The sequence below is a fragment of the Artibeus jamaicensis genome, unplaced genomic scaffold, assembly GCF_021234435.1.
Source record: "Artibeus jamaicensis isolate MK-2021 breed Jamaican fruit bat unplaced genomic scaffold, CSHL_Jam_final contig_685, whole genome shotgun sequence".
Lineage (NCBI taxonomy): Eukaryota > Metazoa > Chordata > Mammalia > Chiroptera > Phyllostomidae > Artibeus > Artibeus jamaicensis.
In genome coordinates, this window is record NW_026521924.1 from 25653972 (window position 1) to 25678250 (window position 24279).

The 24279-nt window shown below is 43.8% G+C and overlaps 2 protein-coding genes across 6 annotated transcripts; both read left to right on the forward strand.

Moving 5' to 3' along the window:
* The first annotated feature begins 934 nt into the window (after positions 1-934).
* On the forward strand, positions 935-11312 carry WFDC13 (WAP four-disulfide core domain 13). Of its 4 annotated transcripts, none has more exons than XR_008392597.1 (4): positions 935-1093; positions 3424-3560; positions 3684-5357; positions 11239-11312. XR_008392597.1 is itself a non-coding variant. In XM_037164677.2 (3 exons), exons 1-3 carry the CDS (start codon positions 1006-1008, stop codon positions 4020-4022), a joined length of 564 nt encoding a protein of 187 aa, XP_037020572.2. In that variant the 5' UTR covers positions 935-1005; the 3' UTR covers positions 4023-9559. The 4 variants fall into 4 exon arrangements, 2 of the variants coding, with proteins under 2 accessions (XP_037020572.2, XP_037020573.2); XR_008392598.1 differs by lacking the exon at positions 11239-11312 and adding an exon at positions 7033-9559; XM_037164677.2 differs by lacking the exon at positions 11239-11312 and having other exon boundaries at positions 3684-9559.
* A 170-nt stretch (positions 11313-11482) lies between these two features.
* SPINT4 (serine peptidase inhibitor, Kunitz type 4) lies at positions 11483-19688 on the forward strand. Of its 2 annotated transcripts, XR_005085136.2 has the most exons (4): positions 11483-11701; positions 13261-13438; positions 14338-14450; positions 18856-19688. XR_005085136.2 is itself a non-coding variant. In XM_037164643.2 (3 exons), the coding sequence occupies exons 1-3, from the start codon at positions 11587-11589 to the stop codon at positions 14363-14365; spliced, it is 321 nt and encodes a 106-aa protein (XP_037020538.1). In that variant the 5' UTR covers positions 11483-11586; the 3' UTR covers positions 14366-14536. The 2 variants fall into 2 exon arrangements, 1 of the variants encoding a protein (XP_037020538.1); XM_037164643.2 differs by lacking the exon at positions 18856-19688 and having other exon boundaries at positions 14338-14536.
* Positions 19689-24279: the final 4591 nt, after the last annotated feature.

Consider the following 24279-nt stretch of genomic DNA (forward strand, 5'->3'; position numbering starts at 1 on the left):
ATGCACCAAACAATCATGATAAACAACGGTGGAATTTAGCAAGGAAACCAGTTACAGATACAAAAGTCCCTTCTCTAAATGCCCAGCAACAGAGGAATGGAGAAAGGAGTGATACACGTATACAATGGAATATTGCTCAGCCAGAAAAAAAGCATGAAATCTTGCCATCTATGACATCATGTATGGACCTTGAGAGAGTATTGTGCTGAGTACAGTAAGTCAGACAGAGAAGGACAAGTGCCATATGATTCCACTTATAGATAGCATCTAGGAAACCAAATAATCAAAGAGGACAGAAACAGTCTCAGGGGCACTAAGAACATTTTGATGGTTGCCAGATGGGAAGGGGTGGGGGTAAAAAAGATCAAGGGAAGAGATTAAGAAGTACAAATTGGTAGTTACAGAATAGTCATGGGGATGTAAAGTACAGCGTAAGGGATATAGTCAATAATATTGCGATAACTATGAATGGTTTCCAGTGGGTACTAGAGTAATCAGAGTGGTCACTTCAGGAGTTATATAAATGACCAATCACTGGTTGCACACCTGAAACTAATAAAATATTAGATTATCAAAAATGATTGAAAATTATCAAAAGTTATTTCTCTACAACAGCAACAAACAAAAAGAAATAACTGAAGGTTTACAGTACTATTTACAATAGCATTTGAAAATTCAAGCCTCTAGGAAGAAAAACGACAAAGACAGGGAAAACATAAAAATTTCATGAAAGAACATGAACAACACCTAGAAGGATGAGAGACACAACAAGGTCAAACTTAAGGGGATGAAAAGGGTGTAGATTTGAAAACGCTACCTGGCCCCAGGGTGGGCGTGTTTGGGAGGTGCTGGGATTTCTGCCAAGCCCTCCCCTGTCGTAATATACCGTGAAAAGCCAGTCACAGCGCCTCCACTTTTCTGTCCTTCCCTCCCTTCTGCCTTAAACTGCGCCTGCTCAAACCGGGCCGTGCTCTACCGGGGCGTACCACCCATCCCACCAGCCACATGAAGCCTGTGCTGCTTCTCCAGCTCCTACTGTCGATTCACCTAGCACCACAGCTGGTGCCTGGCAATCTCAAGCAACATGTTCTGAGTAGGTGCTGCGCCCGGGGCCCAGGGGAGGAAAGGAGCCTCTGGAGAGATGGGAGGATCTGAGGGCTGACTCATGGGCATGTCTCAGGAAACAAGACAATGTTATGTTCACGAGTCCAGATTTTATCACCAGTAAGATCTAGGTTTGAATCCCTGCTCTGTTGCTTATTGAGTGATCTCAGGCAAAGTGTCTCTGGGCCTCAGATTTTCTCTCTGTCGTGGATATAATGGTACTGGGCTAGTTGGGAGGAGGAAGCGAGATTATGCATGCATGGAGCAGTCTTACGGGACCACGGTAAACGCTCAGTAAGTATTAACTACCGTAAATGTTATCGGCCTCATCACCCAGCTTATTCTTGCTGCCCAGGTTCCTTCATGGATGCTTGAGCCCGCTCTTCAAGCATTAAAGCAAAGAGGACAATTAAGTTGGTGGAATTCAGGCTGGAACCTACATAATCTTGGGCTTGGCAGACATTTTGGAAAAAAGGAAAGTCTTGCATTTTATTTCACATTTAAAACATGCGGCACTACCCACACAATTACCAGGGATTAGCCACGTTGGGAGGGTGCGATCCATCTTAGCAGCCACTGTTGCCAAACTCAACCTAACAAGAATGCTGGGTAAGGGAATGTTAACCATGGCCTCTACCAAATGGGAAGTGAACTATTATTCATCACACCTGCACACATCTGTGGGGAGAATATTTCAGAATGTGGGGGGCTCAGGGCAGGGATGTGTGTGGTATCTCATGTGCCGAGGTAGGCAAAGTCCTGCTTTAGGGGTCTCGGGGAAGGCATGCAGGTTTGTAAGAGTGAAGGAGGCTAAGGAAGCTGCAAGAGAATGGGGGGACCTAGTACAGCATTAACTGGGGAATCAAGGACTAGCATTTGAGCAGAGGCACAAAGAGGCTTTCTGAAAGACTGGTAAGGGCTGTGCGATTGGAACTGGATACTGGAGAGGGTCAACCTTTCGGAGACCCTTGGCTCAGGGACTCCTTCTCCACACTGTTCCACTGAACCCCAAACTCCCCGAAGTGAGAACTAGCTCCAGTTTCTCGCTCTCATCCCAGGGAGCTGTAGGATGACAGGGATGCCCAGGGTGAGTCTGGGCGCTGGTCTCTGCCAGACTGTCAACAGCTTGGACCTGGGTTCTTTTTACCTCATCTCTGGTGCCATTGGCTGCTATAATTATAGCCCCAACTTTATTCATTTATCCTTTTGAGGTCACCTTTGATTTCCTACAGACCCCCCTTCTAATTGCAACAGGGGCTTATAGAATGCCCCACCTCGGACATTTGCCCCAGAGAAAGGGTAAATCACAAGGTACAAAATTTAAGGCCTGACTGGACTTGATTAAGTGATTAATGGGGCCTGTCCTTAATGCCGGAGAATTCTGGAACACGGGGATGTGAGCTGAGGCCTGAGGCAGGATCTTCTGGAGGAAGCAGTCCTGGCTTTGACCTGAGTACTGGGGGCTGGGGGCAGTGGGGAGCGAGAAAATGAGTGTTCTTCTCCAACAGTAGAAAGTGGGGCATCCTGGTGCTCTGGCCTCCTGACCAGTACAGGTCCAGAAAGAAGGAGAAGCCGATCTTTGACCCCAGAAGCTGACCCCACTCTGAAATACCCACCCTTCTCCCCATGAAAGAAGGGGCCCACAGAACTCATTTGTGATTTGGGTTCTAGCATTCTGATGCCAGTACCTTCACTGTGCTGTGTGGGCCTCATCCTTTCCCAGAATCTTCCCTTCTGCTCATTCTTCCTATGCACAAATAATGCACGTTGACCCTGGGATAAACTGCACTGTTATGAGAGGCTTTATAACTCGCTTGAGACTACATAAGGAGTCGGTGCAGATGGATCTCTTTTTTTCTTTTAAATATTTTATTGTTTATGCTATTTCAGTTGTCCCAATTTTTCCTTGTTTTCCCATCCATCCAGCACCACCACCCCCCCAGTCTCGCAGTCAGCCCCACACCAGCGGTTCACTGCATATGCCTTTCTTGCTCACCATCTACACCATTCATTCCCTTGAACTAGACCCAACCAGGTCTATGGGGACTTGGCATCTGATCTGCAAGGATGGTGAATAACCAGTGGATGTAGGGTTCTGATGAACTGTGTCATGGATCGAATATCCAAGCTCTGGATGTTTTTCCTGCTTAGAACTCTGTGGAAGGCAGCAGCTAAGGACACAATCCTACTCCACTTCCCTGGGGCCACACAAGGGAGATCAGGGTGGCTGTTGTCCTGGCAGTTCCTTGGGCTTTTGGAGTTCTGACTATCACTCCAGGCTGTTGTTTAGGCACTTCTCTTTCCCGTTCTGTATTCCAGAGTATATTTTGGAGCCTCCACCCTGCAGAGTGGCCGTTGAAAACTGCACTACATTCTGTACGCTTCAGGAAGATTGCCCGAAAGAACTTCAGTGCTGTTCTGCCTTCTGTGGGATAATCTGCACGTTAAACCAAAAGGTGGCCCATAAAAAGTAAGGGGCTTCTCATGCCCAGTCCTGCCCCTGGTGCTGCTGGTGGGAGCTCCACAGGAGTGTCCCACCAGCCACTACAATGGATCTCTTTCTCCTTCTCTTTACCAAGAAAATCTCCATGAACGTCGTGATTAAGAGCCTTCCTGCACTCCTGACCTCCAGAACCCTTCTCTCCTCGTCCTCACATCTGCGAATCTCTGAGTCTGCCTCTCTGAATACTGTCACAAAGCCCTGCGTCTGCAGACCCTGTCCTGACCCTTTACCCTGGGGCCCAGGACACTATATCTGGGGCCAAAAGTGTCACCAGCATCTGAAAACAAAACTGTACTATTTCTGCTCTTCCGTCTCTTGCCAAACACCATCCTTTGCCCCACCCCCTGCCAGTGCTCCTAGGCTCTGGAGGTCCTCCAGCCCAAAGGAGGCTTCGGTTCATCACCAGGGGCATTAACCACAGTCTGCTGAATGGAGAGCACTCCCAGAGCTGGGAAAGGGCAATAGAGTGCTGATGAGACATCTCGTTTCCAATCCTGTCTTGCATCCGTTTTTCTAGGACCTTGAGCAAGACAATGCCCTGTATTTACCCTTCCTTTTCTCATGCATCAAATGAGGGCTCTTTTTTCCAAGCCTGCAAGATCGTAAGTCCCAAATGAGGTCTCAAAAGGCCCACAAGGCAGGAGGCTCAATCCTAAAATGTCTTGTTCTCTGCTGTGTTCCTTGCCCTGAGCACAATACCCTACGTATGAGACAAGGGACAGAGCAATGGGAAAAAAGGTACAGGAGAGTGAAGTCTGGGCCCAGAGCCAAATACCCAGACTTGAATCCTAGCTCTACCACTTTTGAGCTGAGTGACCTCAGACATTCTATTCATTTCTCTCTCAGCATCAACTTTCTCATCTTTAATACTAGAACAATAATAATGAGATTAAAATAGATCATTCATGCAAGCTCTACATAATAATTACTCAGTAAATTTTAGCAATTAGGCAACCATTTCTCTCTCAACAGACTGCTGCCCCTTGCAGTGAAACCCCATGTCTTTCAAGGCTCCGCAATCAGAGGCAGGAGCCTAAGTATGTCTCTGTTGTCACCGGGTTCTTTGAGGTTCTACTTTCCCCATGGCAGGACAGCTTAGCTTCCTGGTCTAGTTTTAAAGATGCAAGTAATAGAAAATAAAAAGTTGTATCTCTAAGGATCAAGTTTCACCGGAAAATATCTGAAACGACTTTTCTTCTACAGAAACAAACACAGACAGGGAAAGAGGAAAAAAATGACAAATGAACCATGCGTCCAAAGGTGTTTTGTAAGCAGCGGGGTTTGGCCTGGATTTCCTGGTGTGTTGTCTCAGTTTCCCTCCTCCGCCTTCTCTAAAAGCTAACCTTGTAGTCCCATAAGGTCAGCATAGCCTTGTCATCCAGATGGGATCCCTCCTCCGTTAGCCTTCTCCTGGGACTACGTTCTTACTCCCTGGGGCAGGATGTGGTCCGGGATGAGTTACGCCACATAGGGCAGGCAGAATCGTGGCCCAGGGGGAACACAGGGCACTCAGGTCTGAGCCTGTGCCCGGGAACAGGCACTACCAGCCCGTTCGGGTTGCTAGTACCCTGAGCAGGAAGTCAAGCTGAGCTCTTCACACTCTGTGTGGCCTTGGTCACTTCACGCTCCATCTCCAAACCATCAACTTCCTCATGTCAGTGACTAAGAGTACACTGTGCTTCAGGTTTCGTGAGAAAATACAAGGCCATGTGAAATGGAAGGAGCTTGTCATTGCAAAGATTCTACAAAGGTGAGAAGCCACCAGCAACTCACTCTTTCTGGGTTCCATGTTTTTCCTCTTTAAAAAAACAGGGGGATCGTCTCTATTACTCCTTTGTCCAGAGGACATTGGAGCCCTCTGCAATTCCACAACTCTGAAAAGGTACTAGTCATAAATTGACGGATGTTGTTTGAGACTTTATGGAGGGAAATGAAGAGCTTAGAGTCATTCGATAATCTTCCTGAAGTCACCAGCTCTTCCAAGTTAGGACAGTGGTGTTTTTGCTTAAACTGCCCTTTTATTAATACCATACAAAAGAGCTTGATAAATGACAGCCCGTGGATGCCAGTGGAGGAGAGGAAGTGCACGAGCACACTTTCACCCTTGCTTGGGTCCTGGTGAGTCAGCTGTGCTCACTCCCTCTGCGCCTTGTGCATAATTAACTGCTCAGGCTGCACACTGGCTACCAGCATTGTTACATAATCCATCTTCATGTCACCATGAAGATGCTGAGCTCATGGTGGAACCCAGGTATTACACCCAGGTGAAAGGAGAACCAGGCTGGTGCTACTATGTAGGATATTTTTATTGCAGTTTCAGATTTACATGGTTGTAGGTACAGAAGCCTTAGTAAGCTCCATCTCAATGCATTGAGACAGGACTTCACCTTGGCTGGGCAGAAAATCATTCCCATAAACTTGAATGTGTCTTCTATGGAACCACCACCCCTATCCCATTATCTTCAGGAAGTGTACCCTAATGCATCGCATTGACTGCCACATCTGTTAGGTCCACGTGTCAGAGTGTTTGCTTTCCCTGATCCTGCAGACTGTTCTCTGCAGAATGGTTCCCCTCAACTGACCATGACCGCTCTGGAGACCCTGGTGTTGCTGGGAAGGTCAGGTGAGGAAGGAGATGGCAGTGCCAGTGAGGGCCCGAGAGAAATGTTGATCCTGATTCCCAGAAAATGCAACTCTGAGCCTCCTGTGGTGACCTGGTATAGACAGAGAACAGACAGCCCAAGTCGACCTTGTCACAGTCTTCCATGCACCTGGGCTCTGACAGGTGTCATCATTTTTTTTTAATTGTGAGCACTTTAGCCATAACATGCTTCATCTCATTCAGTCCTCACAGCAACCATAATGCCCATTTTACAGACTAGGAAACTGAGGATCATAGAGTTAAAGTAATATGCTCAGCAGTAGCCAACTGCATGATGATGGAGCTGGAATAGAAACCCAATGCTTGAAATGTCTTCTTTCCAAGGAATCGCCACCTTGGGTGACTCAGTTCCCTTCCGCTGAGTGCACTTTCAGTTTCCTAGTTCTCCTGAATTTCCCACAGATGCTCTTTTCCTCGCTTCCAACTCAGGCCTCCTAACTCCTCATTTCCTTTCACACTTGGAAACTTGCCTCACTAAACGTGGTCTCTCTCCAAGACTACACACGCTCCCCCTCTATACTCTGACTTTAGCTCTTCTCTCTGCCCAGAATGTCTTCCTCCCACCTTCCCGATGAGCTCCCACTCATGCTTCAAGTCTCATGTTAAATGAAAATCTCCACGGAGGCTTCACCAATTTACACCAGAGGAAATGGGTCATTCTCTTTGTCCCTGCACTGCACTGTAATTGTTTAACTTAGTATTTTTTCTCTGTCTAGAATATGTCTCATAAAAACAAGAACTGTGTCTGACTTTTTTGCCACAGAATGCTAGAACAAAACACCACACCTTGCACATACTGAGACTACAATTCTGACTTTTCAAATGGGATGCAAAGGAGGCTGGCAGGGAGTAGACTAATCCTAGCATTCGCTGAATTGTTCCCACAAAGAAAATCTTCACTGCGTAGTCCAGAACCCCTCAGTCATTCACTGCCTGCGTCACTTTTGCCTGCTGGACTCAGCCTTTACACATTTTTCTTAAAGGCTAAGTTATATTTGCTTTTGAAAACTGAGTATATGCTGAAAAACGAACAAAAGAGAAGCTTGGAAGTATCTGTTCACAAAGGGTCCTGGCTACTCTGGGGCTCAGTCCAGCTCTGCCTACCCTGGCCTGGTGATGCTGGGTGTCTCCAACTCCTCATCTCTTTGTCTGTAAATGAAGCCAAATAACACCTTCTCTCAGGTGTGTCATGAGATGAAATGAGATGATACAGGCAAAGCCTATACCCCATGGCCTGGCAAGAATCTAAGGAGAATGTTATTATTATTATTTGCATCCCCTCAATCCTTCCTTTATCCAAAATTCTTGTTTTATAAAGAAATCTAAGTGTATGTTTCACCTTAAACTCACGTTTTAAAAATTTCTCTAGGTTCCATATAAATTAGCTCCCAAATAAGACAAGCACTGTGTCTCTGATCTGAAATATCTTCTAAGACAGAAGATAGTTATGGAAAGTACTCCATCCCTGAAAGATAATGTGATTAAACCATGTGATGAAGGGCCAGCTAATTGAACAATGATCTCGATTCCTCTACTAAACTTCCAGCAACTATAGAAGATATTGTTTCTCTCTGTAAATCCCTTGAGAACGTTACCAGCTTGGAAATTTGTGGGGTTTTAGTCCACAATTCCACTTTCCCCCAATCACAACCCCTCCAAATGAACTTCTCCCAAAATAAATGTATCACAAATCTGTGTCTCATTCCTCTCTTCTGTGATACCATTCTAATCTGGCTGATCCTTGATGACCTCTGGCCCAGACCTGGAAGCATTTTTCAGAAAACTCTGTAGCTCCTTGACCACCATGAGCTGCTTCAACCATGTGGTTCAAGTTCACCCAGTGAGCCAGGCCTCTCACATTAACAATGGCTGTCCCTTGGACTCTTTCTGTAGAGCCACAAAGCCTAATCTCTCCTCATACAACTCTAATCTGCTCTGCCTTCCCCCAGTTGGAGCCCAGGGTAAGTGGCTGCAAAGGAGAGTTTGTGCATTATCCCTTTAAGAGGGCACCTGTATCTCTAACACACTGCTGTCTCTTCTTGGCAGACAGAATTCCCACTGATTTGCACAGCCAGATGTTATGTGGGCACCTCTTTCCCACTCTGGTGCTCTGGGATGGGGAGTCTGGCTTAGTGTTGATATCCTCCTCTGTTCAAGGGGAACCTTTGTGGCTGAGATTTCCCTCCAGACTCTCGCTGCCCTGGGATTGGGGCCAGCCCTTTTCATGGCTCCGCCCTTCCTTCCTGTCTCTCTGAGTCTTCTGTAAATTCTTAGTTATAAGACTTCTCTTCAGCTAGTCATCAGTTGTTTGGGTTGAATGCTCTATATTTTAGTTGTAATTCCAGTTTTGTTCTGGGAGAAGGCGAAGGTAGCTTCCAACTACTCCGCTGCCATCTTGGATCCTCTGTATCAATTGTCAAAGCCTGTACTTTAACTTTTTACTCTGGGTACAATATGATTATAGTATGAAAGGAGCCTGAGGCAGAAACAGGCAGTGAAGGGACTTGGGAAATGCAGAGCCCCTATTTCATAGGCACCCCACAATATGGGCTTTCCACTTGAAGGAATTGGGAATGTTACAAGAATGGGCCCCTGTTTGGAGGGATTAGGAGGGTGTTAGGCTGCAGGGCCCATACGCATCACACCAACAGAAAACCATTACCAAAAGATATACTACTAATGAAATATGATGTAGACAAAGATGTTTATTGATATTACTTCTGAATGTAAAATAGGTGAATCAAATTTAATATTAAAAAAATAGGAGACTAGTTATGTAAATTATGGAACAAACAAACAACACTAACCAGTTGACACATTGCTGGCTGAAAGCAAAGGGAATGTGGATGAATAACTGAAGAATAAACCAATATCAGCCACAACCTTCCAACCAGAAAAGAGGAACGTATTACTCTCTTCATTGTATCATGGATGTTTGCAAATATAAGTGCCATTAATATTGTATTGTGTGTGTGTTCATTTTAGTTCTTTTTCATCTCTCATGTTCTCTTTTATGTTATATGATATGTGTAGGTAATGTTTTAAAGTAGAATTTATTGTATGGGTACTGTAGTCAGAATTGTTGAGTAACAATCCCCTGACAATAAAATCTCAGTAGCAAGCAACAATAAAAATTTATTTTCTGTCATGGCTGGTGTGGCTCAGTGGATGGAGCACTAGCCTGAGGACTAGAGAGTTCACCCGTACGATTCCCAGTCAGGGCACATGCCTGGGTTGCAGGCCAGGTTCCCCAGGCAGGAGCGTGCAAGAGACAACCGATCAATTGATGTTTCTCTTCCTCACCATCTCCCTCCTTTCCCATCTCTCTAAAAATAAATAAATAAAGTCCTTTTTAAAAAGATTTCTTTTCTTCTCATACATCAGCAGGAAAATGCATGTTCCAACAATCCAAACTGAGTTTGACTGAGTTTGGATCTGGGCTGAGGGTAAGCTCCACTTTTGGTCCTCGTATCTCTCGTCCATCCTTCTCCAACGAGTAGCTTCTAAAAAATCACTCTTCTCAGGGCAAAATGCAGAGATCAAAGAAGGAAATCTGATCTTGTAAGCACAATTCAAGTCTGATAGTAGCTTTGACCAAAGCAAGTAACAGAACCAAGGCTGAAGTCAAAGGACCAGGAAATACAGAGGAAGCACAGCCTGTCCACAGGGAGGCCATCGGAAGAATGTAGATGTATAATAATATTGCTTTGATAAGGTTTACAAGAAAGAAACTAACTTAAATACTACAAAAGCATAATGCTTCTAGTGCACTCCTTGTTTGCCTTTCAAGAAAGGGAAATGTCCCTTCCAAATGACTTAAAATTTGAGGAAACTATTATATCATGAACAGTGTTTGTGAGGGCAAGATGGAGAGAACTTAGGAAGATGGAAGCAGGAGGACAAGGAAGAAGGGTGGACGTCTCATATCCCATTGTTCAAATAACAGGAAAGAAGGAGAACGCTAAAAAGGTCTCCTCTGTGGTGATGTGGGTAAATGTCAAATATAGGAAAGAAACCAGAGTCTGAAAAGGCAAAACTAAGGGAAAAGGAAGTGCGGTGAAATCGAAAAGTCCAGTTCTGTCCCGATCAGTTTGGTGGGCCTGGCACAGCATTTGATGCAGAAGCAACAGGGTACACACTTCCTGTGCCCTCAGATCTCTCATCACATGGTGTTGTATTGCAATGGGCAGAACTCCACGCATAGCAGGTATTCACAACAGAAGCCTGTCCTAGAATGTCGCCTGCATTCTTTGGTATCCCAGCTTTCAAAACCCAGCTGGGAACTCTTTTGCTGAAAGAAAGATTGTATGTTAGAAGCAGTGGCTGGGGCAGCTGCTGGGATTCCATGAAGTTCTGATACAGCATTAGCTTCACAGGGGTCCCCTTCCAGGCAGACGCTTCCTGACTCAAGTGAATTTGTCTGTACCACTGGCTTGTCCATTCCCATCACCAGTTGGTATCAGTTTATCAACCTCTGATGAAACAAAGCACCTAGTTACTCCCCTGAACCACTTTCCAGAAAACTGCCTACTCAGTAGAGTCAGAGATAGGTCCTAACTTCCATCAGTCTTTCCTCACCATTTAGGTGCTCCCTCCTGAACTAAGAATTGTTCCAAACCTTAGCCGAAACAATCAACTTAGGTGGTTTAAGGGGGTCAATGGGAAAGTCAACATTTCAAAAATCTCACCACAAAACAGAACCAAGATGTCCTAAGTTCCTAGGTAACGTAGGGTAGTGAGCTCAAAGCTTGTTTCCACTACCTAATATATGTGTGACCTTGTACGTATAACATAACCTCAGCCTCTGTTTCTTCATCTGTAAATGATGGTAACAACTGCATTTAACCCACGGGGTGCTTCAGTGATTTAGTATGTATGTTGCTTAAAATGGTGCCTCGCAGGAACTACTATCAGGGTTAGTTACTGTCGTTCATATATTGTGTTTATCACATTCTTTCTGTTGTACCAGGGTCGGTCTCTTCCTGTTTGTAGAAGGTTGAAGAGAGGAAAGAAAGCAATTCTTTTTTAAGTCGTTTTTGTTCTGATGGTTCTACCCTCCGTGGTTAACCATACACAGAGGCTCAGGCCCTTTGGTTTCTTTGGTTTCTACATGAACATGGGACTCACTATCAGGTTTCTAATCAGCCTGGGACCTTCAACTTCATGGCTGGGTACCCAGGCATTCACCGTTCAACTCAACACCTGGTAATGCCCAGTCCTGGCCCTGGGGGTAAATGGGCTCAGCTCCCTCCAGTATCCAGCACAAGCTATAACATCGGTTGATATCAAGACTCTCCTACCTGCTGCTTGCTGTACCATGAAGCCTGCTGAGCTGAGATTCCTTCTAGGGCTCCTCATCTTCTTCTTGCAGACTATGCCATTATTGGGTGGTGTTGATCGACTTTCTGGAAGGATATGTGCAGATCTCAAAGGTATGAACTTGAAGCAGAATATAAATTCAAAGACCAATTATGAACGAGGGAGAAAGTGTTGGGGGAAAACGTTGGGTCGGGGAGTTCCTCCTACTGGGTCAATACCCACAGGCTCTTAGGCCTTTGGCTTGGGACATTACGTTCTCTAGGGGTCTTGTAGATGTCTGATGAGAAAAAAACACAGTGGAATACAAATAAGTCCTTTCCAATGGGGCTCTCTTTCGTAGGGTTTCCAAAGACTAGGAGTACTTTGAACTAGGGGGTTCATGATACATTTCAAAGACCCCAGACCAATCTAGAGTACCTACTGAGAGGAGAGGAAAAGTGGCTGACACTGAAAACAACTGAGGCATTTTCAATATCTGGGCCATGGGGACAGAGAGAACACTTGGACACGTGGTCCCTGTTGAGAGGGGCACACTGTGTGGATATGAGATCATGTGTATGGACTCAGTGCTTCCAGAACACAGGAGGTGGCACAGTCTACCCTGGGTCAGAGGCCCTAAATTTGGACCCCACCACTTAGCAAATGTGTGTCCTTGGTTGAGTCACTCAGTCACTTACTACTTCTCTTCAGTCTTAGTTTCCCCGGTGTAAAATGTAGATCAGGAAAAATGCCTGCTTCAGAGGGCATTCATGAGCAGTAAGACTATGTGTGTAACTATGCCTGAATAGCTACTTTTACCAGCCAGTGAATTCCAGACTGAATAAGACAAACAGCAATCTGGGAGTTGCCGGTGCAACCCTGTAGTTGTGACGCTTATCAGTAAAAACAGAAGGTTTGCTCCCGGGAAGGCAACGGAGGGAAAGATGACAGGGTATGAAAGCAAGAGTATCACCCTCACGGTTGCCCATCTTGCTCTGCATCCTGCTTTGAGGCACCGTCACCTGAAATTTGGGGTGCAGAGAGTAGAGTGAGTGTGTGAAAACTGGAGAGTGACCATTCTGAACTGTATGTCCTATGAGGGCAGTTAAGAGGAGAGAAAGTTCTGGCCAGGTGACTCAGTTGATTGGAGCATCATTCCATACACCAAAAGGTTTGGGGTTTGATCCCCAGTCAGGACACATAACTAGGATGCAGGTTCGATCCTCAGTCAGGGTGCTTCTGGGAAGCAACCAGTCAGTGTTTCTCTCTCACATCAATGTCTCTCTCTCTCCCCCTTCCTCTCTCTCTAAAATCAGTAAACATACATTTCTTAATTTTTTAGAAGAGGAGAGAGAGATAAAGGTACAGAGAAGCAGGAGACTGCTTTCATAAAAATAAATAAAATGAAACGGGAACCTTATTACTTTGTACAAGTTTCTGGCAGAACCACCTTTTCACTGCTTACTATTTCTCCAAGTCACTGACAGAATCTGGAGTTGTAATCAGCTTCCATGGCCAAGGGTAACCTTGCCAAGTAATCCTAATTCTAAGAGAAAACAAGGCGCCCTTCAGTGACTTTGAATGGGGGACTGTTTCCAGGCTCCTGGGAGGACTTTGTAAGGGCCCCTGAAAACAAGAGCTCTGACCGAGTCCTGACAAATTCCCTCGAACTGAATGGGGACCTCTCATGCAGATGCCTGCAAAATGGACCTGGACACGGGCAGCTGCTATGAAGTCCACTTAAGATATTTCTACAACAAAACATCCAGACGGTGCCAGAGTTTTGTCTTCAGTGGCTGCAATGGCAACCTTAACAACTACAAGCTTAAAATAGAATGTCAAATAGAATGTGAAGAAGCATACATCATACCGTAAGGAGTCCAACCTTGCCCTTGGGCCTTGGGGAGAGGAAAAGGAGAGGCTCAGGGACCCCAAGAGAAAGCACAGTTTGGGAGCAGGAGGAGGGTGAATTGTCTTAATCAAAAGGTTTAACAGTTGGGTTGGATCTCAGAATTGTCTGTCATTTTGCAGTTAGGAAATCAAAAGACCAGAGAGAGAATAATAGCCACAATTTACTGGATAATTAACATGTGCCAGACACTGCATTAAACAATTTACATACATTGGTAAAAATTAACCTGAAAAGTATTATAAGATGGATGTGTATTATTATTATTTTCATATGGCAGATGAGGAAACCAAGCCCAGTGGAGATATCTCCCTGGCCCAGGTCACAGTATTAAATAGCATAAGAAGGATTCTCATCAGATCTGATGGTTACCCAGGACTTGACCATCTTCCACACATAAGATCACCCAGCCCTTATCGTTGTACTTCCAACTCAGGGACTCTCCATGGCAACGTGAAGCTTTATACAGCCCAGCTAGCTCCCAGCCTACATCTGACTGCTCCCCAGTCATAGGCTCTAGAAGAAGGCCCATAGAGGCCAAGAGGGCATCATATGGATGATTCCCAGGACAAGGAAATAGAGAGTGACCTTCGCAATAACTCAAAAGCAGGAATTTCGCTTTATTAGTAGAATACTCCTAGTGGATCTTTGCAGTGCCTGGCACCTAGTCGGCAATGACCGTGGTTTGAGAAAATGAAAGAGTGAGAGAGAAATAGAAGGAGCAGGAGGGGCATTGGAAGAGATGGCATCCTCTGGGTTTCCCCTGAGATAAAAATGGCAAATTAATCCAGGGGCATTTTCCAAAACCTATAAGTCAGATCTGCTGTGCTTTGTTTTGATTTTGTGGTTTTGTGTAAACAGGGGCCATCTAAGGCCAGCCAACCCGTAGCGGAATACAAAGTCGGATTCGGATGTTGACTGATCCACCACCTGAAGACAGACATAAGAAAATTCAGACAAATTTTATGATCTCGGTAATATTTCCTCGAAACTCCCATCTGTTGGTGATTTTCTTGGCTTTAGTTTGGTCTTTCCTGAGAAATAACTGTATGAGCATTAAAATGAAATCATCTTTGCATCAGCTTTCCTTCTCTGACTGCCCTTCCCCCAGCCTGGTCTGGGGCTGGAGCATCAGCTGGTCCAGTCTGTGAGCTCCCCTCTCCCTCCTGACCCAGTCCTCACGCCTGCACGCAGTGTTTACACTTTCAGGGGTGACAAGCCAAATACCTATCGGGCTGTGTCACCTCCTCTCTCATGTTGAGCCCATTAATGAAACCGAAGGACCACACCTGCTCTCCTTGTTGTCCTTCAAATTAAATTGAGCGATGAACCTCACACTCACATAAAATGTCCCCGCACTCAAAACAATTTTTTCTTCGTGACATTTCCTGATTCATTTCTACCACGCCAGGAGCCCCAATTAAGTTAACTAGACCCCTGACTTGATCCCAAACTTGGATGGTTTTTAGTACTGCAGTCGCTGAACTTTGACTTGGCTATTCTCAGTGCTTCTGGGAAAAGGACCCTCAACTTTAGTCCAGCGACTGTGTTAGCTCCAAGACCATGGTCATCCAAATGCTGGTTACCAAGTCTTCCGAATAGAATGCTGCAACATTCAGCATGATCTTCCCGGCTACATGATCGTCAATTTGACCATTTTATCTCTGAATTTTTTCATGCATCCCTTCCCTGCATCCCTTCTCTGTTAATCTCATTGACAAAATCCAATCTGTCAACTGTGAATCATCAGAGGCATTGTAAACCAGTGAGTCCTAAAACTAGACACACAAGTCTGGTCTCTGTTCAGTCTTAAGAAAAACAGCCCAGGCTGGTGAGGCTCAGTTGGTTGGAGCATTGTCCTGTAAACCTAAAGGTCACGGGTTTGATTCCTAGTCAGGGCACATGACTGGGTTGTGGGTTTTGTCCAAGTTGGGACACGTGCAAGAGGCCACCCATCAATGTTTCTCTCCCTCTCTCTCCCTTCCTTCCCCTCTCTCTAAAATCAATAACATATCCTCAAGCCCTGGCTGGTGTAGCTCAGTGGATTGAGTGCTGGCCTGTGAACCAGATATCTTGGTTCGATTTCCAGTCAGGGCACATGCCTGGGTTGCAGGCCAGTTCTTGGCAGGGGACACATGAGAGGCAACCATACATTAATATTTCTCTCCCTCTCTCCTTCCCTTCCCCTCTAAAGATAAATAAAATCTTTTAAAAAATAACATATCCTCAAATGAGGATTTAAAAAAAGAATAAGAAAAACAATCTTCTAAATTAGTACAATTTTCTGCAAAAAAAATCTGACTATTTCAAGACCAGACCCTCAACCCAGACAGAGTTTGCTATGAACAAGTGAAGCCCTAATTCTGGCACATTCCAACTTTGGTGAAGACTCTGGAATTACAAATCACTGCTCAATCCAATCAGCTACAAAAAACATGTTACTTACCCTGAAATAATAGGGACTAGGCTAATCTGACTGATCAACATAAATGGAAGTTCTGAGATTTTCCTTTTGTGAGTCATGAAACTGGTGTCCCAGAAGTGGACAGTCTTCCAGGAACAAAACAACCCATTTCCATACAGCCATTTTGCTCCCTCTTCCAGCCACCTCCAAGAAGAGCCAAAGTAAAAAAACAAAAAAGGAAAAAGAAAAAATCCTCTGAGGAAGGAGGGCTGTTACATATGGGTGGGAAGAGGAAATTGGTGCCCAAAACAGAGGACTGGGCACCCAAGTTGGGAGGATGAGTTGTGTTGAGAGCTTTCGAGTTGTGTTATTCTCCCCACCACAAAGGCCTATCTGTCGCTGTCTACTCCTCCCCTGTCAAAGCAGTGACAGCCGCAGGATACCACCAGGGTGACTGAGAGAACAGAATGGAGGTTCCAGAGCCCGGCGAGGATAAGAAGTGTGCAAACACGGGCACAGCTGGACTGGCCAGACAGCTTATGGTTTTTCTTCGTCCTATACACACTGAGAGATAGACGACTGAACCGAAGAGAACAAATTTCCATAGAAAACACATCCAAGCCGGAAATATAGATATGTTTTCTGCGTAGGAAGGAAAGAAAGGGGAATGGTGTTGTTTAGGAAGCAGCAAATGGGTGTAAATAAGCTCAGTGTGGAGTCTATAACTGGAATTTCCCAACACACTTTATTTTTTTAATTTCATCTTTATTGTATTTTTTCCATTACTGTTTAGTTGCCATATATCCCCCTTCCCACAGCAATCACCACATTGTTGTCCGTGTCCATGAGTTCCTTTTTCTTTTTGCTCAATCCCTCCACCCCCTAAACACTTCATTCCACTAGCTCTCCATCTATGAGTCTGTTCCCATTTCCTTGTTAGTTCAGTTTGTTCATTAGACTCCACGTGAGTGAAATCATGTGGTATTTTTCGTTCTCTGATTGGCTTATTTCACTCAGCATGATATACTCCATACTGTCAGGAAGGGTAAAATTTTCTTTTTCATGGCCAAGTAGTGTTCCATTGTGTAGATATCCCATAGTTGTTTTATCCACTCATCTATTGATGGACACTCAGGCTGCTCCCATATCTTGGCAGTTGTAAATAATGCTGCAATGAATGTAGGGGTGTTCATGTTCTTTCAAATTAGTGTTTTGGGTTCCTTTGGATATATCCCCAGAAGTGGGATCTCTGGGTCAAAAGGCAGATCCATTTTTAATGTTTTGCGGTGTCTCCATACTGCTTTCCACTGTGGCTGCACCAGTCTGCATTCCCACCGATAGCGCAGAGTTCCCCTTTCTCCACATCCTCGCCAGCACTTGTTGTTTGTTGATTTATTGATGATGGCCATTCTGACAGGTGTGACCTGGTATCTCATTGCGGTTTTAATTTGCATCTTTCTGATGATTAGTGAGATTGAGCATCTTTCCATATGTCTATGGATCATCTGTATGTCCTCCTTGGAGAAGTGTCTATTCAGGTCCTCTGCCCATTTTTCAATTGGGTCGTTTGTTTTTTTGGTGTTGAGTTTTATAAGTACTTTATAAATTTGAGATATTAACTCGTTATCAGATGTATCAGTGAATATGTTCTCCCATTCTGTGTGGTTGTCTTTTAATTTTTTTGATGATTTCCTGTGCTGCCCACACCCTCTTTAAATCAACCAAGTGAAGCACAAGTTAAGCGATTCAGGCTTTGGGCCCTCTCTGCATTGCCTCCTCCCACTCCCATCCATCCACCACATACACAATCCAAGGAAAAGCAGCTCATATATCCATGGACAAATGATTGCAAGCAAAATGTACCGTAAAAATGTTAACAAAGAGAAACAACATGCTAAGTAACTGATATGAAGTAACCCAGAATTTATTAAAGAGATAAATGAATAGGCATAATATTCTCAACTAAATTAGAGTGGATTTTGGTATGTAAAAATGGGAGCCTATATTAACACAGAAGAGCCAAAAAATACAGGGTTTGGAAAATAGAATAGGTTACCTAAGTCACACAGTAGCTGAAGTAAATATAAAGGATACAGCCAAAGTATGAATTAGTGGTGGCAGAAGAGGAAGTTGAGAAGCCCTCAGAAAACATCAGGAAAGAATTAAACATTTTGAAATATAAGAATATTTATTCTTATTCTTAAGAATAATAATGGGGAGGGAGATGCTATTACCAGATGGAAGAAATCATGCTGAGCCCACAAAACCAACAATATTCACTACATTTTACCCCTTGTCTCTTTAACTTGCTTTCCATTGTTAAACCTTTTAAAGGTTATTGATTAATATAGCCAAAAGCATTCACCCACAAGCCAAAAAGATGCAATTAAAAGTCCCACTTCCTCCCTCAACCAGCTTCAGGGCTGGGGTCTCACAGATGAAGTCCCTCCTCTGTTACCACTGACTGAATCCCACTGGTAAATGCTTCAACCAGCATATGAAATAGGCGGTTTCTACACCCACCAACCTATCTTACATACAACAGTAGGTAAAATTGGAAAGAGGGAATTTTGTTTAATTCCCCAACACAAGCAAGGAACAATAGGCAAGATATCTGTGCTACACCACATAAGGCTGTAGCTGGTTTTGATAACATCCCCCCACGTCCCTCTTTGGCCAGAACCTATGTTTAACTCATCTCTTTAGACATCGGGTGACCCAGATGAACAGTCTAGACAGAAGAAATATGATCTTATGGGGGACTCCTGGGTAGGTGTTAACCTTTCCATCTTTCAGGCTTTCTAACTTCCGTGTCGTGTTTTCTAACTTCTGTGAAAGCTGACCGATTAGGATGACGAATAACACATGCTCTGGGCCATCAGAGTCCCCTCCGTGAAGCATTAAGCATAGATACCCTACAGTTAGATTCACTCATTTCAGATGAAAGCATAATTTTTCTTTTTCTGCTTTTCCAGGAGAATTTCCACTGAGGCTGTAAGAGTGGATTAAGAAGTCTGTAACAACACAGTGGAAAGAGAGGCTCAACTAGGAGTGAACTGTACATGCAATGAAATTGCCTGGCCCGCTGCAAACTGCTTGTTCTGTTAATGCTCCACCACTGGGCACACGGGTGCCTCGAGCATTTCTCAAGAACCTTCCATCATGAGTTTACTACCAGACGGAGCAGAAAAGGCCATAGCAAATAAATAAATAAATAAATGAAGGAAAGTTAATGACCCTCAGAGTTTCCCACCTCACATGTCTTTCATCTCAAGTTTTATGCTCTGTGCCTTCCACTGAAATAGAACAACTCACTTGCTCTGCCCCAGGGACATGGGGTGCAGGACGTTCTCCGCTGTATTTGTGCATGACGACAGAGACCCTTCGTGCAGAACATCAAGGTGCCCAGCATCCTGGGAGACATTCAGTCAACTCGTCGTAGCCTCAGTCCTCATCCATTCAGTTGTGCTCACTTCTGCTGATTCTTCTTGCTGGCAGCTGGGTTGGTTAGCAGGTAAAACAAGAAGGTAGACTCTGCTGGAACCATCAGAGCAAGGCACACCCAGACTCCTTTCCACCTGGCCTGACAAGGAGCGATGAACATCAGGAACAGAAACATTCACGGATAAACCAAACAGAAAATCCAGAAATGGGTCCGAGTGTAATTAAGAACATGATGAAGTTAGCATTTCAAATCAAAGCGAATTTTTATGTATTCTTTTTAAAATATATTTTATTGATTATGCCATTATAGTTGTTCTATTCCCCCCTTCATTCCCCTCCACCCTGCACACTTCCTCCCCCACCATTCCCCCCCTTTAGTTTATGACCACCTGTCTCAAGTTCTTTAGATTCTATATTTCCCATACTATTCTTGCCCCCCCCATCAATTTTCTATCTACTGTCTATGCTACTTATTTTCTGTACCTTCTCTCCCCTTCTCCTCCTCCTACTCCCCTGTTGCTAACCCTCCATGTGATCTTCATTTCTATGGCTCTGCTCCTGATCTAGCTGTCCTCTTAGTTTGCTTTTGTTTTAGGTGTGGTTGTTAATAACTGTGAGTTTGCTGTCCTTTCACTGTTCATCTTTTTTCATCTTCATTTTCTTAGATAAGTCCCTTTAACATTTCATATAATAAGGGCTTGGTGATGATGAACTCCTTGAATTTGACCTTATCTGAGAAGCACTTTATCTGCCCTTTCATTCTAAATGAAAGCTTTGCTGGATAGAGCAATTTTGGTTGTAGGTTTTTAGATTTCATGAGTTGGAATACTTCTTTCCAGCCCCTTCTTGCCTGTAAGGTGTCTTTTGAGAAATCTGCTGACAGTCTGATGGGAACTCCTTTGTAGGTAACTTTCTCGTTATCTCTTGCTGCTTCTAGGATTCTCTCCTTCATTTTAATCTTGGCTGATGTAATTATGATGTGTCTTGGTGTGTTCCTTCTTGGGTCCAACTTCTTTGGGACTCTCTGAGCTTCCTGGATTTCCTGGAAGTCTATTTCCTTTGCCAGTTGGGGAAGTTCTCCTTTATTATTTGTTTAAATAAATTTTCCACTCCTGGCTGTTCCTCTTCCCCTTCTGGTACCCCTATAATTTGGATGTTGGAACGTTTAAAGTTGTCCTGGAAGTTCCTAAGCCTCTCCTCATTTTTTTGAATTCTTGTGTCTTCCCTGTTTTCTGTTTTGTCATTTTTTTCCTTCCTTCTGGTCCACTCCCTTGATTTGAGTCCCAGTTTTCTTTCCATTACTATTGGTTTCCTGTGCATTTCCCTTCATTTCAATTAGGTTAGCCTTTATATGTTCCTCTAATTTGTGACTGTAATCAACTAGTTCTGTGAGCATCCTGATCACCAGTGTTTTGAACTGTGCATCTGATAGGTTGGCTATTTCTTGGTCACTTAGAGTTATTGGCTCTGGGGCTTTGAGTTCTTCTTGAGCCATAATGATTTGGTCTGTTCGCACCTGTTACATATGAAGAGCGGAGCCTTAGGTGTTCACCAGGGCGGGGCCACCCAGGTTGCTGGTTTGTGACGCTGTATGTGGGGGCAGGGTCAGAGAGGGACAATAGCAGTCCCCTCTACTGCTTCCCACTGCTGGGGCCTGCGTAGTCCATCTCACTGCTCACTCCTTCACTGGTTTATCTGCGCGCAAGTGTGTGACTGCGGTCAGCCCTCAATGGGTCCGCCTTCTGCTACTCCACACTTGGGATCTGCCCACGGCTGCTTGCGTGCCCAGGTCGTGCGCCCGGGTCGTCCGGTGGATCTTTTCTGCCCGACCCGGCTCTGCTGCTGGCTCTGCCACTGGCTCCGCCCTTGTTACCCATCTGGCTGAAAGGTTCATTGTTATCAGACTTCCGTATAGTTCAACTTTCTGTGCTTTAGCTGCGTTTTTGTTGCTAAAACTTTGTTGTTTTTAAACTTGGTTGCGCGAGAAGATACAGTGTTTCCACCTACACTTCCATCTTGGCAGAAGTAGCTTGATATATTCTTCAATAAATGATAATATAATTTGCTACTCATCTGCTATGATAGTCAGATTAGAACCTTTCCCCATATTATATACAAAAATAAAGTTTAAATATATGTAAAAACTTAGAAAGTGATAAGTGATGAACTTATAGAATAAAATGTAAGAAAACCACTTTGCTAATTTGGAGTGATGGGGTGCTTTCTAAGAAAGACAGTTAACTCAGAAGGCCCTGAATTTGTTCGTGTGTTTATGAATGACATATTTAATTATATAAATACATGTATATAATTATATAAATATTAAAAGTACTCAAAGAAACCACAACAGTATGAGAGGGCAAATAATACCCCAGAAGAAAACATTTGCAGCAAATGTTACTATGAAGACTCATAATTTATAAAGTATCTGGTAAGTCATTAAGGGAAAAAAATGATGTCTTAAGATAAAAATAACCGACATTTAAGAACAGGTAATTCACAAATTCAAAATGTCAATAACCATGCTAAAATATTCTGACCCCCCCATTGGTAGTCAGGAAAATGTAATTTTAAATGACAGCCTGCCATTTTTCACTCATTCGATTAAAAAACAAAAAGCAATCAGCATTGGCAAGGCAGGGATGAGGTGGGTAATATCTGCTAAATTTTAAAATTTTAGAAATTTTATAATTTATCATTCTAAATTTTATAATTTTGCCCAGGAGCCCACCTCTAAAAATTTACACCATAGAAATAATTGTACATAAAATTCATGTGCAACAATATTTGCTACAGCATTATTTGTAATTATCTATCAGAAAACAACCTAATGGACTTTTAATACAAAAGAAAGTTAAGTAGGTTATGATACATTGATATAATCCATGGTACTGTTTTAAAAGTTCAGCAATATGGTGTTAAGGATTGAGAGCAAGCCCCAGATCCATCTGCTTAGGATGATTTCAATGATGACTTTGTTATTTTTAAACGAAGATAGAAGTTCTCTTAATGCAGCCCACTTAGTGAATTAATGGCCCTTCCATCTCCTATGTAAAATATACTGACTGCATTGTTCCCACCTTGAGAAACATGGGTAGTGGAGGACTAAAACGTAATTTACCATCAAAAGGGCGATTCTGGCATCCAGAGAGGCAAAGAATACCGATACGTGGAGACAGGTCTCCGAGCTTATGGGGAAGACGATTGAAGAGTGAACAGAAGGATGGAGCAAAGCAACTCTTCCCTTTCTCTAATTCAATACAGAAAGGGATGGGAATACAGAGCTTTTTGTTTTTTCAGTAATTTAATTTTTTTTTCTAGACAAGTTTAAAAGACAGAAAATTTTCAACGGGATGGAAGTGACAGGTAGAATCATGTCCCCAGTAAAACCGGCATGTATTTAAATTTCATGCATGTTTATTAACAAATTCAGGCATCCTGCTATGTATTGAGTGAATTTGAGTAATTTCATCTTGTGGAGTTTTTTTAGTCTTTTACAAACTATTTTCTAGTAAATTTTTCATCTCCTCTATGTTTGAGTTCTATCCTTTTCACATTCCTATGATAGAAGATGTTTATTTCTTTTTTATTTGTCCATTAGAGTTGACATTTAATACTATTTTATTAAATATATTAGTGTACGGTGTACTGGCTAGACATTTGTAGAATTTATGACGTAATCCCCCCAACAAGCCTAGTACCCATCCGACATCAGACATAGTTGTTACAACAGCGTTGACCATATTCCCTGGGCGGTACTTCACAGCCCCATGACTACTCCATAACCGCCACTCTGCACTCCTTCATCCCTTCACCTTTTCACCCAGGCCCCCAACCTCCCTCCCCTTTGGTGACCCTCAGTTTGTGCTCTGTATCTAGGAGTCTGTTTCTGTTTGGGGAGGTGTTTATTTCTTCTCTATTTTTCATCCAAAATTTTGTCTATTCCTGCCAAACTCCTGTCTGTTTTAATGGTATTTTTACAATTCAAACTTTCATTTTTCTCTAGCAATTTTAGTGTTACTCTAATTCATTCATTTTCAATTACTAAGTTCATCAATCTCTAGTGTCTGCTTTCTCTATATTTATTTTGCTGGTGTTATTCCAGTTTCTGACGTTCAGGACTATGTTGATTTCCTTTCATATTTTTACATTTATACAGGGTGGGACAAAAGTCGGTTTACAATAGTGAGTACATAAAACATAGAGTAAGCTTGTATCGTTTATTAATTATTGTATTCATTTCCATACAATACGACCGTAAACCTACTTTTGCCCCACCCTGTATATTAAAGCATTGACAATAAGTTATTTACAACTGTTTATCATAAACGTATTGATATCCTGAGCCTTCGTAGATAATCATGATCCTTAGATCTAGAAGAGGGAGGGGGAGGCTGAGGTTCAGCAGTGGAGCTTTGCCAAACCATGACCTTGCAAGCTACGAGGCTGGGCACCCAAGCACAGTGTGTCCTGCTCCCTCGGTTGATTCCAGATGGAGCTCTGCTCATGCCTGGGCCCTGGGGAAATAAAATCAGAGACGCGGGTTCAACTCCTCCCAGGAGAAAGAGCTTGGCCCCCGGGATATAATTTCAGCTCAGTCTGGGGCTGCCCCACCTGCCACCTGCAACACCATGAAGCCAGAATTGACCCACTCTTTTATGTTGCTCCTCATCTTTTCCATGACCCTCCACACACTGGCAAGTTTCCTCTTCCCCAAAAAGCTCCGACAGGATTTGTGTGAAAGCGGACATCTTGGAGGTAAGGCCCAATCGGAAGGGCAGCCCCGGAGGAGGACAAGGTGAAGGCTGAGGAGGTCTAGGCAGCCAATGGGAAGGAGTCAAGTTCTGCTTGTATCTCAACCCGTATGGTTCTAAAGCATCTGACTCCAGGACTTACACTGAGTTCCGTCTATTATGGACTGGAAAAGCAGAAAGACAGAAAGTGGAACTGACTTA

What these genes read in the sequence shown, in the direction of transcription:
- WFDC13 (XM_037164677.2), top strand. Translation starts at nt 1,006, where the DNA reads ATGAAGCCTGTGCTGCTTCTCCAGCTCCTACTGTCGATTCACCTAGCA. An exon ending in TCTCAAGCAACATGTTCTGA is followed by an intron (nt 1,094 to 3,423) that starts GTAGGTGCTGCG and finishes TCTGTATTCCAG; the next exon opens with AGTATATTTTGGAGCCTCCA. An exon ending in TCTGCACGTTAAACCAAAAG is followed by an intron (nt 3,561 to 3,683) that starts GTGGCCCATAAA and finishes CTCTTTACCAAG; the next exon opens with AAAATCTCCATGAACGTCGT.
- SPINT4 (XM_037164643.2), top strand. Translation starts at nt 11,587, where the DNA reads ATGAAGCCTGCTGAGCTGAGATTCCTTCTAGGGCTCCTCATCTTCTTC. An exon ending in GATATGTGCAGATCTCAAAG is followed by an intron (nt 11,702 to 13,260) that starts GTATGAACTTGA and finishes CCTCTCATGCAG; the next exon opens with ATGCCTGCAAAATGGACCTG. An exon ending in GAAGAAGCATACATCATACC is followed by an intron (nt 13,439 to 14,337) that starts GTAAGGAGTCCA and finishes TTGTGTAAACAG; the next exon opens with GGGCCATCTAAGGCCAGCCA.